Below are 13,962 nucleotides of genomic sequence, written 5' to 3'. Positions count from 1 at the left end.
CCCAGGTCTACCCCTCAGGGACCCGGTGCTTGAAGGCTCCGGGACTAAAGGAAAGTAGCCGCATCTGGCGAGCCGAAGGGTGCGGGGGGCCTGGTGTCAGGACCCAGCTGGAAGGGCTGGGGAGAGAGACAGTGAGCTACCGCCCCGCAGGACATTGAAAAGGCAGGGAGAACCCAAGCGCCTGACCCCGCGCCCAGGTCTATGCGCCCCAGCCGGAACGGGTCCAGCAGATGGCGCCCGGCGCCCCGCCGGCGAGGGATATTCGCGATCTAGAAGGCGTTCCAGGATTTCCAGGCAGCCGTGGCTGCAGCTGGATCCGGGGGAAAAACCAGGGCTGGAGCACCCTTGCCCTCCTGCTCCTTCCCCTTTCTTAGTTTGGATTGGGGTCTAGGATTGCGGGGCGGCGCGGAGCGGGGAAAGGGAGGGAAGACTGGAACTGGAGTTTTGGGAATCTGAGGATTGGCTTTCGAAAGCGTCGCTGGTTTTGGGGGGGGACTAGAGACGGGGACTCCCTGGGGAAGGTGACCGGGCCTGGGAGGGGCTTCGCTCTCCATAGGAACAAAGGCTGCGTCGTGAGAGAGGAGGCGAGAGGGGAGGGCTATGAGGGCCGGGGTAGATCTCCGAGGGTGCCAGGGGGCGCTGCGGGTCGGGGCTGCTAGAAGGCGCCTGGAAGACCGCTGTACCTGGTGCCGGGAGGAGCTTTGGGGAAACCTGGGAAATACAGGGAGGAAGCCGAGTCGGAGGATGGGAAGGTGCTCTCCCTGTTCCCATCAATAGTGCATAATTAAGACAAAGCCAGCAGCGAGCCCACTGATTACATTTCCATGAGGAAAATTTATGACATTTTCTTTGCTGGATGAGGAGAAGAGAAGCTGGCACCTCAGTTCCCCCTTTTTCTGTTTGGCATTCACACCTAACAGATGTCATTATGCCAGCCTGGCACTACCAGGAGTGGCAGTCCCTGGTACTCCTGAAGAGCAAGTGGATTAACCACACCCTAACCCAGCCCCGACCTCACCCTCCCAACTACCCTATCTTTATTCCCAGAAGTGTCAACCCTTTCCCTCCCCCCGACCCCCAATAATTCCTCCTGCCCAGCCAGACTCCTGTTGCTGACAGCAGGAATGGAAGGAGAGGAGTCCCGCCCATCCCAAAACCAGCTGCACAGCAAGCACAGCTAAGATGGAAAGTGGAGGTGTTCCTCTAGCCAGATAGGCCATGGGTGGCAGACAGAGGTGATGTGATTGGCCAGAACCCCTAGGGAAAAGTCCCAAAGGAGTGAAAATTTGCTGGAGTCGTGGGGTGGGGAGCCTCAGGGGCAAGGTTCATGGGTCCCTCGGGGAAAGGAACTTTGCACAGACCCCATTTCTTTTCTTAAACTCCCCTCCCCAACTGTGGCTGTGCCTACGGATCCCAGCCCCCCACATTATGCTAAATAGGTAATCAAACATCTCGCTTTGCTAATTACTGCTCAATCCGATTAAACGCTGCTGAAGCTCATCAACAGAGGTGGAGGTAGGGGGAAGGGACGAAGGCGGGGCAACCACAGCTAGCTATGATGAGGGTCTTGTCCCCAGGGGCTCTTAGGGGATAGAGAAACAGCCAGGGTTGCAAGACCGTGTACATCCCAAAGGAAAGGACAGAAGAGTTGTGACCTCGAGCCTCAGCCTTGCTGCACCTCCCAGCCACGGGCCTTTTCCTCCTCCCAGAACCTTCATTACCCTCCGAACCCAGGCATCCGGCCATTCCCACAGCTCCCCACACACATCCCTGTCCCAGATTTAATAAGTTCTGTTCCCTCATTGTCAATATTTGATTTCTCAGAGCCATCTCCACGGAGAGGGGGGTGGGGGGTCTTTCCTTGCCTCCCCCCACCTTGGCCCTCTTTTGCCCACCCCCAGTCTCTTTGTGCCCCCAACCTTCTCTGAACTTGCTGACTTAATGAAATGATATTAAAGTCTTAAGCAACTCCAAAAGAATGGTTGTTATGGTGAAGGGAGTGGGCAGGACGCCTGGGTCCCGGAGGGGAGCAAAGGCTGAGGAGGGGGAAAGAGAGGCAGAGGCTAAGGTCTAGAGACCCCAGTCCCTAGTGGGGAACAGCAGATTTGGGGTGAGCTGGGGGCCAGACCTCTGGATCTTGGCTGGAAGCAGGGGATGAGGACTGGGGAGTAGGAGAAGGTGGAAAGAGAGGTCCATTCCAGGGGTCAGGGTCTCGGCCTGCTGTCCAGATCATCCATCAGGGACAGAGGCCAGGGGAGACAGGGCCTCTATGCCAGCAGCCTCCCTGCCGGCTGTGCCCTGGGCTAGTCCCGTGAGAACCAGAGTAGATTCCTCTACAGCCTGACTCATACTTCTCCCCCAGCAGCCCCCCACAGGTGATTTGTAGCTGATGCCCCCACGATGGTAGGGGCCAGGATAGTCATTCCACGACATGAAGAACTGAGAGCTTCCAGGACAGAAGAGAACAGAGGCCAAGGGAAGGGAAGCCAAGCACCCCCCTTCGCCTCCCCCCACCCCATCTCCCCTGGGGACCCTGGCCCAGCCCCAGTCCCCTTGGGGTGGTGGGAATGCAAGGACATTTGGCTGGGGCTGATTGATGAGGGAGGAGGCAGCCACTGGGCACTGAGGCTGCTGTTTGCTGAGCATACAGATTCCTCCCCACTCACCAGCTGCCGCCCCCTGAGGCAGCTCAGTCTCCCCCCGACATCACCCCACCAGCCACTGGGGTTGCAGTGCCTGAGTTTCTGATGGCAACTGGAGGAAGAGGGAGAACCAGGAAACTGAACACTTCGATTCCCTGTGGGAATTGGGGGTACCTGGGGCCTGGTCCCCTCAGAACCCCCTTCAGAACTCCACTTGCCCTGCTACCTTTCAAGTAGCTCTCTGGCTGCCCAGTTGTCATTCCCATTCATTCTGTGTCCTTTTTCCTTCCCCCACCCAACTCTGAGCCTATGCCAGCCAGCCTCCTACCTCCAAACCACCCTGTCACATTTCTCCCAAGTCTCAAAACTCTCCCAAGCCCCATGTCCACAGTGGCCCATATAGCCCCTTAGGAAGCGCCATTTCTCATTCTAATTAAAATTCCAGATGTGATGTCAACCATTCCCCATTAGAAGTTCCCACAGCAAGGCCAGGCACAGTGGCTCACACCTGTAATCCCAGCACTTTGGGAAGCCGAGGTGGGTGGATCACCTGAGGTCAGGAGTTCCAGACCAGCCTGGCCAATGTAGTGAAACCCCATCTCTACTAAAAATACAAAAAATTAGCCGGGCGTGGTGGCACATGCCTGTAGTCCCAGCTACTCGGGAGGCTGAGGCACCAGAATTGCTAGATCGCACCGCTGCACTCCAGCCTGGGCCACAGAGCGAGACTCTGTCTCAAAAAAAAAAAAAAAAAAGAAAACACACACACACACACACACACACACACACCTCGGGCTGAATAGTATCCCTCAGCTGCCATTATTTGGAAGGAGGGCAAAGCCTGAGATTCACTCTACAGCTCAGCCCCAGGACAGCCTCAATCCAATGCGGTCTGGGGATGGCAGTGGGACAGCTCTAGCTTCTGTGGTCCCAGCCCTCTCAGTTCCTTTACTTCCGCTCTGCCTGCCTGCTGTGGACTCTGCCAGCAGCTGTGCCACAGCCCCCAAAAAAGCTCAGAGCATCATCCTTGCCCTCCCAGAGCTTAAAATTTAGACGAGGAAAACATAAGTCTCAGACACACAAGAAACAAAAGGCAGGGAGATGGAAGACTGAGTGAGATCAACTTCCTTAATGTGGATCCCAGACCCTAAGTGACTTACTCCCCTCCAGGCCGAGGCTAGGGAAGAACAGGACACATCCGAAACATGCATGTGGTGGTGACGTCCTTCTTACTGTTCCCAAACACACCACGATCTCACCTCTGTGCCCGTGCACTCGCTGTTCCTCTGTCTAGCATGCCCTTCCCCAGCGTGCATGGCTTACTCTTGTCTCATGACTTAAGGTCCTGATCAAGGACATCTCTTTCAAAGGGACCTTCCTGACCTCCTCATCTAAAGCAGCTCCAGGCCGGGTGTGGTGGCTCATGCCTGTCATCCCAGCACTTTGGGAGGCCAAGGTGGGCGGATCACCTAAGGTCGGGAGTTCGAGACCAGCCTGGCCAACATGGTGAAACCCCGACCCTACTAAAAATACAAAAATTAGCTGGGCGAGGTGGCGGGCACCTGTTAATCCCAGCTACTCGGGAGGCTGAGGCAGGAGAATCATCGCTTGAGCCCGGGAGGTGGAGGTTGCAGTGAGCCGAGATCGCGCCACTGCACTCCAGCCTGGGCAACAGAGCGAGATTCTATCTCAAAAATAAATAAATAAATAAAGCAGCTCCTTGTTACTCTCCACCCTCCTCATCCTGTCATTCTGTTTTGTTTATATCCCTTTTCACACCTGAAATTGTATTATTTCATTCCCTACCTAAATGTGGACTTTGTGAAAGCCAGGACCTGGCCTTACTCACCCCGTCCTCCCAGCACCTGAACCGGTGCCTGAAACAAAGTAGCATTTAACATGCTGCTGAGCGAGTGAATGAACAAACCAATGAACAAACGAATGTCTTCCTGTGCCTGTAGTCGTTTTGTTGTAGTTGTTTTGTTGTAGTTGCTACTCTAGGAATATGTGTGTGTATTTGTCCCCACAAAGCAAATAGGACGGCATGTGTTATTCTGCGTGGAAGTCACCAGCATTTTCAAATAGCTCCAGACACCCAAGTCACTACACATGTGAAAGGCTGTTGGTCTTGTGCTATTCGAGCGGGGCTGCGGGGAGTCTCTGGATGCCAGCGCTCTGAGGGGACGTGTCCCAGGCGCTGCGCATTCTGTGCTGTTCCTCTCCCCGGCTGTGCATCTGTCCCCAGGTGTCTTCCTGTCTCTCAGCATGTTACGATGTCTTGGCTGCTTTGGCGAGGTGCTTGTCTGTCACGGAGACTATTTATCCCCACGTCTCTTCCCTCTCGTCTCTCCACCTGTGCCTCTAGATGTAGGTGGAGGGAGAGTCTCCCTGAGCTCCCTTGCCCCCCACACACTGCCCTGCCCCAGTCTTGGACCCCTCCCTTTCTCAGTGGGCCCTGTTGCTGGGCTCTGGGTTGCCATAGTGACGGTTGCCAAGTCCCTGAGGCTGATAGCCAGCGATGGGGCTGTCGGCTCCATCCACGCGGGAGACTGAGGGGGGCTTCCCATTGTGTAGAGAAGGGGATGTTGCCATGACAACCAACCCCCACTAAGGGGCAAAGACCAGCCTTTCCACCCCCCACGAGCCTCCCCACTTCGGGCAGCTCCAGCGTGGGCTCAGAAGGCAAGAGTAAATTCCAGACAGCCCAGCACCTGGCCTCCCAGCTTTCAACTCCCCTCCTGCGGTGCCTGCACCTCTCAAGACCCAGGCATCTTGCTCAGACGGGGAGGGGGAGGAGCGGGGGTCCCACTGGACAGAAGAGAGGAAGAGGGACCCCTTGACCTCCAGGCAGATGGGAGACAGCGGGAGGGGACCTAAAGTCAGGGGAGGGGCAGGGAGGGCAGAGGTTGTGACCCCTGCTGACTCGCTCCAGTGATGCTCCTGACGGCTGCTTTTGTGGTTGGAGAATGGGGCTAAGTCTAGGGGGCTGGGCACCTGGGCTTTTTGGGGGAGAAGAGCCTTGGTTATAGGTATACAGGGAGCCAGGGCACACGCAGCTTGATGCCTGGGTCCCTCCCTGAGTCCTTCCTACTTCCTTCTGATCAGCCACATCCCTTCTCCCCACGAGTCCCCAACAGCAAAACTTCTCAAGTGCCTTGGGTAGGGATGGTAGGGAATAGACTTTAATACGTTAACATGTTTTTACTGCTTTGATCCTAATTGCCACTTGCCCTGTCTCTGGTGCTTTGGCTTAGCAAGACACTCAGACTGTCCTCATGGACGAATTGGCAACCCCACTCCTGCCTGCATTACTCTCTCCCTCCCCTAGAGGTGACACCTTCCTCCGCCTTCTCACCCAGCCCATTTTCACCTCCCCAAGCACTGCCAACCTCACCACTCCAAACTAGCCCTAGGGACTAGGGACCCTAGGGACCCACCCCCCTTGGTTGGTTTCATGCAATCCAACCCTCAGCTGAAAGCCATTCTAACCAAGCCTTTGTCCCAATTCAAGTCCAGTCATTCTCCAGCCTTCTTGTCAACTTTTGAAGTTTTTTATTTTTATTTTTTATTTTTTGGTTTTTGTTGTTCAAATTTCCCTTTTACAGTAAAACTATTGAGGTGACGGCATACCCCGCCACCATGGCAATATCAACTTCCTGTTCCACAGAAGGAGCAATTAGAAAAATCAGGAAGGAGCTGGGAACTACAGCACCAGAGAGGTGACTTGACCTCTGGTGGACAAAGCAACCATCTTGGCTGGTGATTGAGGTGGCCAACCTGGTGCCCAACAGCAGCTTTGATCTAATAAAACTGAGCTGGGAGGAAATTGAGGCAACACTCAATTGCACACTAGAGGGCAGGAAGAGGTATCAGCTGGTCACTATGGAAACAGTGGCCTTTGCTAAGTACCACTGTCAGCTAGACCAGCCAGTAGGCCACCATTTTGGTCACTAAGAAGGGAACTGTGTTGAGTCTGAAAGGAGTCGGAAATGGAGGATGGAACGAACAAGACAGCCATCTGGGTTACTCTGGAGAACACATGGGTTCTTGGGGTAGTCCTATTGTTTAACAGAGATTATACTGGGATATGGAAAGGAAAGAACAAGACAAATTGGGCCTGCCACAGAACATGGCAGTCATCTTAGCTGTCCTAAAATCAGCACAGAGCACAAGGGAAGGGAGATCTTGGGAAGTGCCACTGAAGACTGGGAAAAGTCCTTCTCGGTCCACCTCTATCCTCTTACAGTCAGTAAGTTCCAGCTTCCTCCTGAAAGGAAGTTCTTCCCGCCCTTCTTCTCCACAGAGTAAGAACCATCCACCTCCCACCCCCTGATTCCCCCGGACTAAGCCACTTGGAGTTCCAGCCAGACCACTTCCTGTTTCAGTAGTGCTACTTCCTGTCCTGGATGAAGGCACTTCCAGTTCCTGCTGCACTGCTTCTGCTACTTCCCAGGCCATTTCTGTCCGGGCCTGGTCACCTCTTGTCTGGAGCAAGTCACTTCCGGTCCCAAGTGGCCCATTCAGCATCAGACCAAGTCCATACATGTCCCGACCGGTTCATATCTTGCTATTGGCCACTGGACAAAACAGGACACTTCTTCTCATGGTAGCTGTCATGACCCAACCACCCCAAATGGCTGGAGTAAGTATGTACAGGCCTGGGCCAGGGCAGAGAAGGGAGCCCTGCTGCCCATGGCCTGAGCTAGGGTGGAGTGTCAGAGCCTTCCCCATAAGGCCCCCATTTTTGGCAGACTGAAGGGAGTGGTTGGTATGAGAGGTCAGAAGGGGGGCTGAAAGCTAAGGGGAGAAATGCTTTGATGCCCCCACCCAGGAGATGGGAGAGCCACAGGATAAGAAGCCAAGAGGGTGAAAGGAGATGTGGGGAGGAGGATGCTAGGGAAGAAGAACAGACCTAGAGATGGAAGAGAGGGAAAGAATAAGAGATAGAGAGAAGAGAAAAACAGTGAGAGGCAGAAAGAAGGCGGTGCCAACCAAAAGGTGGGCTGTTCCCGCCCCTAGTTCAGGATGGGTGAGGGGGACAAGGATGCCTGGGTCATGGTCAGAGAGGAGGCTGAGCCTGTGCCCCTCCCCAAGGAAATAGGATCCAGGGACACTGAGACAGAGCGGGGCACCCATGGCCAAACGGGAGGGCAGGAAGTGGAGCAGTGGGAATCCTAAGGAATCCTAAAAGTGGAGACGAGGACAGCAGCCGGGAGGAGTGAAGGGGCTGGGGGGGCACAGGGAGCCGAGGAGATGTTAGAGGTGTCCCTCAAACCAGGAATTAAACTGGAGGAGCACCCCAAGAAGGGCTGGATTCAGGATAGCCACGTGAGAGGAGCCCTCATACCTTGTAGTAGATGTTTGGAGGACTCTGGGGGGGCCCATCCTGCACGATATACACAGGATGCCCATAGTCACCACTCACCTTCTCATAGTGGGGGCAGAAGGGGGGATCTGCAGCCCCGCCGCCCCGCAGAGCTATCCCTAGCTCCCCAGGCTCAGCCTCCCGAGGTCCCATCCCACCTCCACCCCCCAGGCCCAGAGACCCTCCCCTCCCGAAGGAGCCAGGACCAGGGTGGCGACTCTCCGAAGGCTTGGCCCGCCGTCTCCGCCAACACATGGCACCCCCAGCCCCTGCCACGCCCAGCAAGAGCAGCGCCAGCCCCCCTGCTGCCCCAGCCACTGCAGGCATGCTGGGAGGGGGCAGGGGGCCTTCAGCACCCCGAGAGGTTGCATTGCTGGTGGGGTCACCTGGCAGGGAAGGGGTGAAGGAGGAAAGAGGGGGAGGGACTGAAGGAGCCACCTGGGCATCTGGACACCCAACCCTGGGGGTCCCCATGGGCTTCCCTTGTAGGGCCCAGGCCCCTTGGGGACCCCACCTCCCCTCCCCCGCCAAACTCTGCTCAGAATCCAGGTGTCCAGCCCTTCAGCTTCCTGCCACGGAGTCCTCCCCACTTCTCTGACAGCACTGATTGAAGCACTGACTTGGCTAATTAGTTCTAATTGAGTCTTTTCCTCATTTGGCTTCCATTCCCCTCCCACCCTCCATCCTCTCCTCTCCTCTTTCCTGTGTCACCGCCCCCAAAACTGAAGAGGGAGGGAGGGTGACGGCAGGGCAGCTGGGGTCTGAGAGCAGAGGAAGCTGGGGAGGGCAGGGGCCTAGCCCCTGGTTCCTACCTGGCAGGTTCTCCTTCCCAGGCTCCAGGCTGTGGGCTGCCCCTCGGTCTCTTTCCATGGGCATTTCAGACACAGGTTTTCGGGGGGCAGCCCCTCCTCGGGGACCTGGAGATGACGAAGACCAAGAGAGGGGCTGAGACAACTGCCCCTGACCATGATCATACTGCCCCAACGTCCCTTCGCGCCCAGGAGGTGTCCCCCAGCCCCACTCACTTTGTCCCACTCGGAGAAGCACCTTCATGCCTCTGGTTAGGCACACACCTCCCTGCAGGCTCTCCAGGCCCTCCCGGGTCCCATCCGATGTGGCTGGGAGAGAAAAGCCAGAGGAAGAGGTTGGCACTCCAGAATCTAGCCCCGATTCTGGCCCCACGCCCTGGTGTGAACACTGCCTGAGGGCACTGGGATCTCCCTCTTGGCTGCAGGGGTCCCCCTCCCTCTCTGCTTAGTATCAGGAGCAGCCCCCACTCAATCGTGCCCTCTGCCCAGCAGTACCAATGATGTAGTAATCGTGGTGCGAGCGGAACTCGTGGCCCCAGAGATTAGGGCTATACTCCTGGAACTTGATGGTGAAGCGGAGATCCAGGTCTGGGCGATCACAAGTAAGAAGGAGGTTTGGGGCAGGGGGTGCCTCACAGCGCCGGCCCTGGGCACCCCCTACCAGGTACAGCTTGTAGAACTCATAATTAGGAGAGGAGTGAGGGCCAGGAGGCCGGGCCCGGGGGCAGAGCAGGTCTAGCCGGTCCCCGATCTGAGGGTACAGCACATAACCACCCTCTGCCTGGAACCTATGGGGAGGAGGGTAAGGTGGACAAGGAAGAGATGTCAGAGGCCTGGCCCCCAGAGCTTTCCTTCCCTCACCCCACAACCTTCCAGGACAGCAATTCTCTGCTCACACCTGCCCGCCTTTGTCTGAGTGGAAAGTCTGTTCTTACAGAGCAGGCACCAAGGACTCTGTGTGTTCACACTGGAAGCAGCAGGAAGCCAGGCTCAGAGGTCTCCTGCCCCTTGGTGTGCCCAAATGCACTCTTCAGCCCGCCCTCACCACATGCACACTGCCATCTCCCGCTCCATCACCAGCCCCGTTGCCATGGCAACAGGATGCCAGTTACCAAGGAGCTGGCCTCTCTGGAACCACACAGCCCACCCCTCCCAGGTGATTTCACTATTCCATGGCAGCCAACCATGGGGGCAGAGCCTCCCCTCCTTCAGGCCACCACTGAATTTCAGGGATTTCAGGGCAAAGGGGCGGTTCAGGGGCTGTGTGGAGGGTGGTCCAGACCAGTGTCCTAAGTTAGCCAGCTAGTAGGACAGAAGGCAAATGCCTGGTGTGGCCATGACCATCAATGGGGCTGATGGGAACCAGGGTCTAGGGACCTGCCGCCTGAGTCATTCTCCCACTCAGAATCCCACACTGGGTCTTAGACTTCCGGGGCAAGTGCTCTATTGCTTTGGAAAGGAAAGGAGTTGACTTTTCTAACCACAACCAACACACTTCACCATCTCCTTGGCCAGTGCACCCAGGCATCCACTGTCCCAGCACAGCCACAACTTGCCAATCCCTGCAGCCCCTTCCTGGACATCAATAGCTGCTGAGACAGGTCTCAGGACTGGATCCCAGGGGACTGCTACTTGATATCTTCCCAGACTCCCAAATGTCCCACTCCCACCCCACATCCGAAAGAGCCCCCAGGACACCCTAACTCCCTTTTCTCTACCCTGTGAAAACAAGCTTATGTTCTCAAGCTACACACCTGATACTCACATTGCAGCTAGGAGTTGGCGGGTGGGTGACTGAGTACAGAAAAGACATTGAGATTATACCCAAAGAGATCCAGGGAAAAGAGAGGGAGGGATGGCAGGGCAGAGAAGTGTGAGGGAGGCTGGGAAATAAAGAGAGGAACAATAATCCTAGCTCTCCTTTAATGAGCACGTAATGCATTCAAACACCTTAACGCTAATCCTCATAATAGCTGTAAGGATTGAGGATACAAACTCAGAAAGGTTAAGTGACATGCCCAAGGCCACACAGCTGAAAGTGGCAGAGCTAGGATTAAGACCAAGGATTTGATGAGCTCCAAAGCCCACCCCCTTCCCATGGCCTCACACAGTCTCCCCAGGGAAGTAGGAATTTTTCAAAACACAGAACTCTTTTACCAGCGGGAAGTGGGATCCTCATGTAGGCAGGGGACCCAGATGACCTCCCGAAGGTTCTGTCCTACCCAGCGTGGCTTGAAGTTTCATCTGACCCCTGGCTTCTTTTCAGAGCAAAGCAGGCATGCCATGGAACAGAGGGTCTGATGGAAGAGTTTGCAGCAAAGATTGGGGGAGGGGGTAATGGAGTCCTCAGGACTCCAGATGCAAAAGGGAAGGAAGGAGGGTTCAGGGGGCTCCAAGCTTCTTCCAGCAAGATGCCCGAAAGCCAGGAAGGCAGGAATATGTTCTGGCTGGGAAATCGTTCAGCCAACAGTTCACTGACCCTCTGGCTGTGGGGAAGAGTTGAGAGATAGACTGTGAAGAGAGTCAAGGAGCCTTGGGGAAGTTGTCCCCAGAGCCCCCAAACGGAACCCCCTTGCCTCCCATCTCGAATGCCCAGTCCCTCTGGGGGAGGGAGGAACCCTGCCCTGCCTTCCCCTCAGCGACTCGCAGCACCTAATCTGCAGCTCTCTCCTGAGAGCTGACAGTAACCAGGCTCCCTCCAAGCCCAGCCCCCGACGCAGGCCTCCCACAGATCCAAATACCCACCTCACTGCCCTCCCAGCTACCCATGAACTTTCTTCTCCTTGCCCCTTTGGGGTCTCCAAACTCCTGACATCCATAGCACCACCCGCATCCAGCTCTGCGTGGGACCCGGAGTCTGGCTCCCAAGATCACCTGTCCAGTAACCCATCACATATCAGAGCACCAGCACCTTCCCTCCTGCCTCCTCCCTGCCCACAGAAGCCTGCCTCCAAGCCCCCAAAGCTTCCCTACCCACTGCCCTAGGGTCTGGGATCTCCCCAGCCGCAGGTCGCTCACCTCTTATTCGCCGAGTTCCAGTAGACAGGCTCCAGGCTGAGCCCAGACACCAGCCCCAAAACCCCCAGCAGCAGCAGGGCCCCGACTCGCACGCCCCCCGGCCCAGAATGGGGGGGCCCCATGACCCCGCCAAGGCCTGGGGGGCGGGGCACCAACTCCCCCAAAGTCGCTCACCCCCCGGGTTGGCTGCCTTGGCTGCCTGGCTCTTCAGCCCGGACCACCCCGGTAGCTGATGCCCCCAGCGCCCACGCGGACCTGCTTCCTGCTGTGCCTGCGCCCCCGCGGCAGAGCGCTCAGCCCCACCAGAGCCCTTCCAGGGGCCGTCTGCAGGCGCCCTACGCGCCCCCGGCCCACGCGCCAGCACCCCGGGATCTGTGAGCTCGCCTAAGTGGGGGACTGGGGGAGCCGGGGGCCGGGCGGGGGCGGCATGGGGCGCCGGACCAGGGAGCGAGGAAGGGGGCGCCAAGCCGGAGCCCCAGCCTCGCCGGGATTGAGGGCAGCGGGCTAAGGGAGGAAGCCAGTCCCGAGCCCAGGAGGGGGGAGTTAAAGGAGAGGCGGGGAGGGGCAGAGGATGGTGGAGGGAAAAACCGGAGCTGGAGCTCGAGGCGGAGCGGGCGGCAGCATCCCGCGGCCCACGCCCCCCACACCTCCGTCACCTCGCGCACCTCCCGCCCGCCGCCCCGCCTCAGCCCCCGGCGCGGGCTGTCACGCCCCCTTTGTCTCTCCGAGCCTCTAGCTCCGGCTGAGTTCTGCCCGGCTCCCCTCCTGCCCTCAGATCGCCCAAGCTGCTGGAATCTTCCTCTCTCGAATCCAGAAACGCTCTCGCCCTCTCCACCCCGAGGAACCCACCCCTTTCGCTCCCGCAGCCTCCTCCTCCATCCCAAAACAACACCGCTGCTCCCGGCAGGTTTGGAGAGAATAATAATAAGCTTGAAGGCTTGGCACTTTACAAAGTGCGGCGGAGCTGATCGTCACGACTACCTGTGTGAAGTGGGAGGGGCAGAGCTAACGATCCCATTGCAGAGATGAGGAAACTGAGGCTCAGGGAGGACCCGTGACTTGCCCAAGGTCACACGGGAAGTCTAGGATAAAGCTAGAAACCAAACCCAGCTTGCGCAACTCCCACTCTTGGGGTCTCTTTTGTCACCGCTCCATGGACGATGTGCTGTTGTTACCTGGGGGTTAGTGAAAAGCAAGAGTTTAGGGGATACACTTGGGTCTTTCCTAGATGGCTGGGGGGAGAAGCAGGGCTGGGAGAAGGGGCGTACCTACAACCCCAAACCGGTGCTGCGCAGGAAGGGCTGTTTCCAATTATCCTGGGGGAAGGGAGGAGTTGCCTTTTCGGGTGTAAGAGCCCTGGCTTTCAGCACCTCTGGGCAGGGGTGACATTCCTCTCCCTCTCAAGCCTCCACAGGCCTTTCGTCCCTTCCCTTTGATTGTGAGGTCCAAAATCACATCCCCTGCTGGCGGTATTTCTTCAAAGTCCCCCAATTCTCAGTGTTTGGGAAGGTGTTGGGGGGAGGAGGGAGGAGGAGTCACTGCTTCAAATGACACAGTCGTCCCCCCACCCCCAAAGACAGAGCAGACAAATGGAGAAACAAGCCCAGCGACAGCCGCTGAATGAATAAGACCCTCGCCGCGCCCCGCATGGAACAGCAATACCAAAGGTGACGACTGTATTTTTCAACACCTTTACTCTTTTATGTGTGTCCTTGACTCTGGCAACTGGGTTGTCTGCCTCCTGGGGAGCCCCGGGGAGGGGAGGGGGGTGCTCCTGCTCCCCTCACAGCTGAGTAATGGTCCCCATACTGCTGGAGAATGGCAAACAGTGTGGAGTGTGGGTGACAGGCGCCCTGTCACTGTCTGCACAGTCTCACACGGTCACACCCAACAGTCTGACCCAGCTCCTGCTCAGCCCCGCTCACCCTGACCCCTGCCGCCCCCACCTTGGGAGTGAGATTTCAAACAGGTTTCCCCCTTCAGTTTACCAAGTTGCCTAGCAACCAACCAGTCAATGGCATGAAGCCCCACCCCCACCCACTTGACTTCACACCAAGCTCAGCCGCCCCATTGGCTCCTGCCTGGTCCCACCTCTCAACCCCTGGTTTCAGGACCAATATGCCATATC

General features: G+C 57.1%; 1 protein-coding gene across 1 annotated transcript; it reads right to left on the bottom strand.

The window, feature by feature from the left end:
• Window positions 1-7,266: 7,266 nt before the first annotated feature.
• Window positions 7,267-12,353, bottom strand: EFNB3 (ephrin B3). The gene is made up of 5 exons (XM_032139338.2): window positions 11,835-12,353; window positions 9,312-9,604; window positions 9,033-9,125; window positions 8,820-8,924; window positions 7,267-8,393 (listed from the first exon to the last, which is right to left on the bottom strand). The coding sequence occupies exons 1-5, from the start codon at window positions 11,954-11,956 to the stop codon at window positions 7,984-7,986; spliced, it is 1,023 nt and encodes a 340-aa protein (XP_031995229.1). The 5' UTR covers window positions 11,957-12,353; the 3' UTR covers window positions 7,267-7,983.
• Between the last annotated feature and the right edge of the window lie 1,609 nt (window positions 12,354-13,962).

This window comes from Hylobates moloch, unplaced genomic scaffold, assembly GCF_009828535.3.
Source record: "Hylobates moloch isolate HMO894 unplaced genomic scaffold, HMol_V3 SCAFFOLD_19, whole genome shotgun sequence".
Classification (NCBI taxonomy): Eukaryota; Metazoa; Chordata; class Mammalia; order Primates; family Hylobatidae; genus Hylobates; species Hylobates moloch.
The sequence above is the reverse complement of the archived record's forward strand: the minus strand, read 5'-3'. Positions and strand labels throughout refer to the sequence as shown.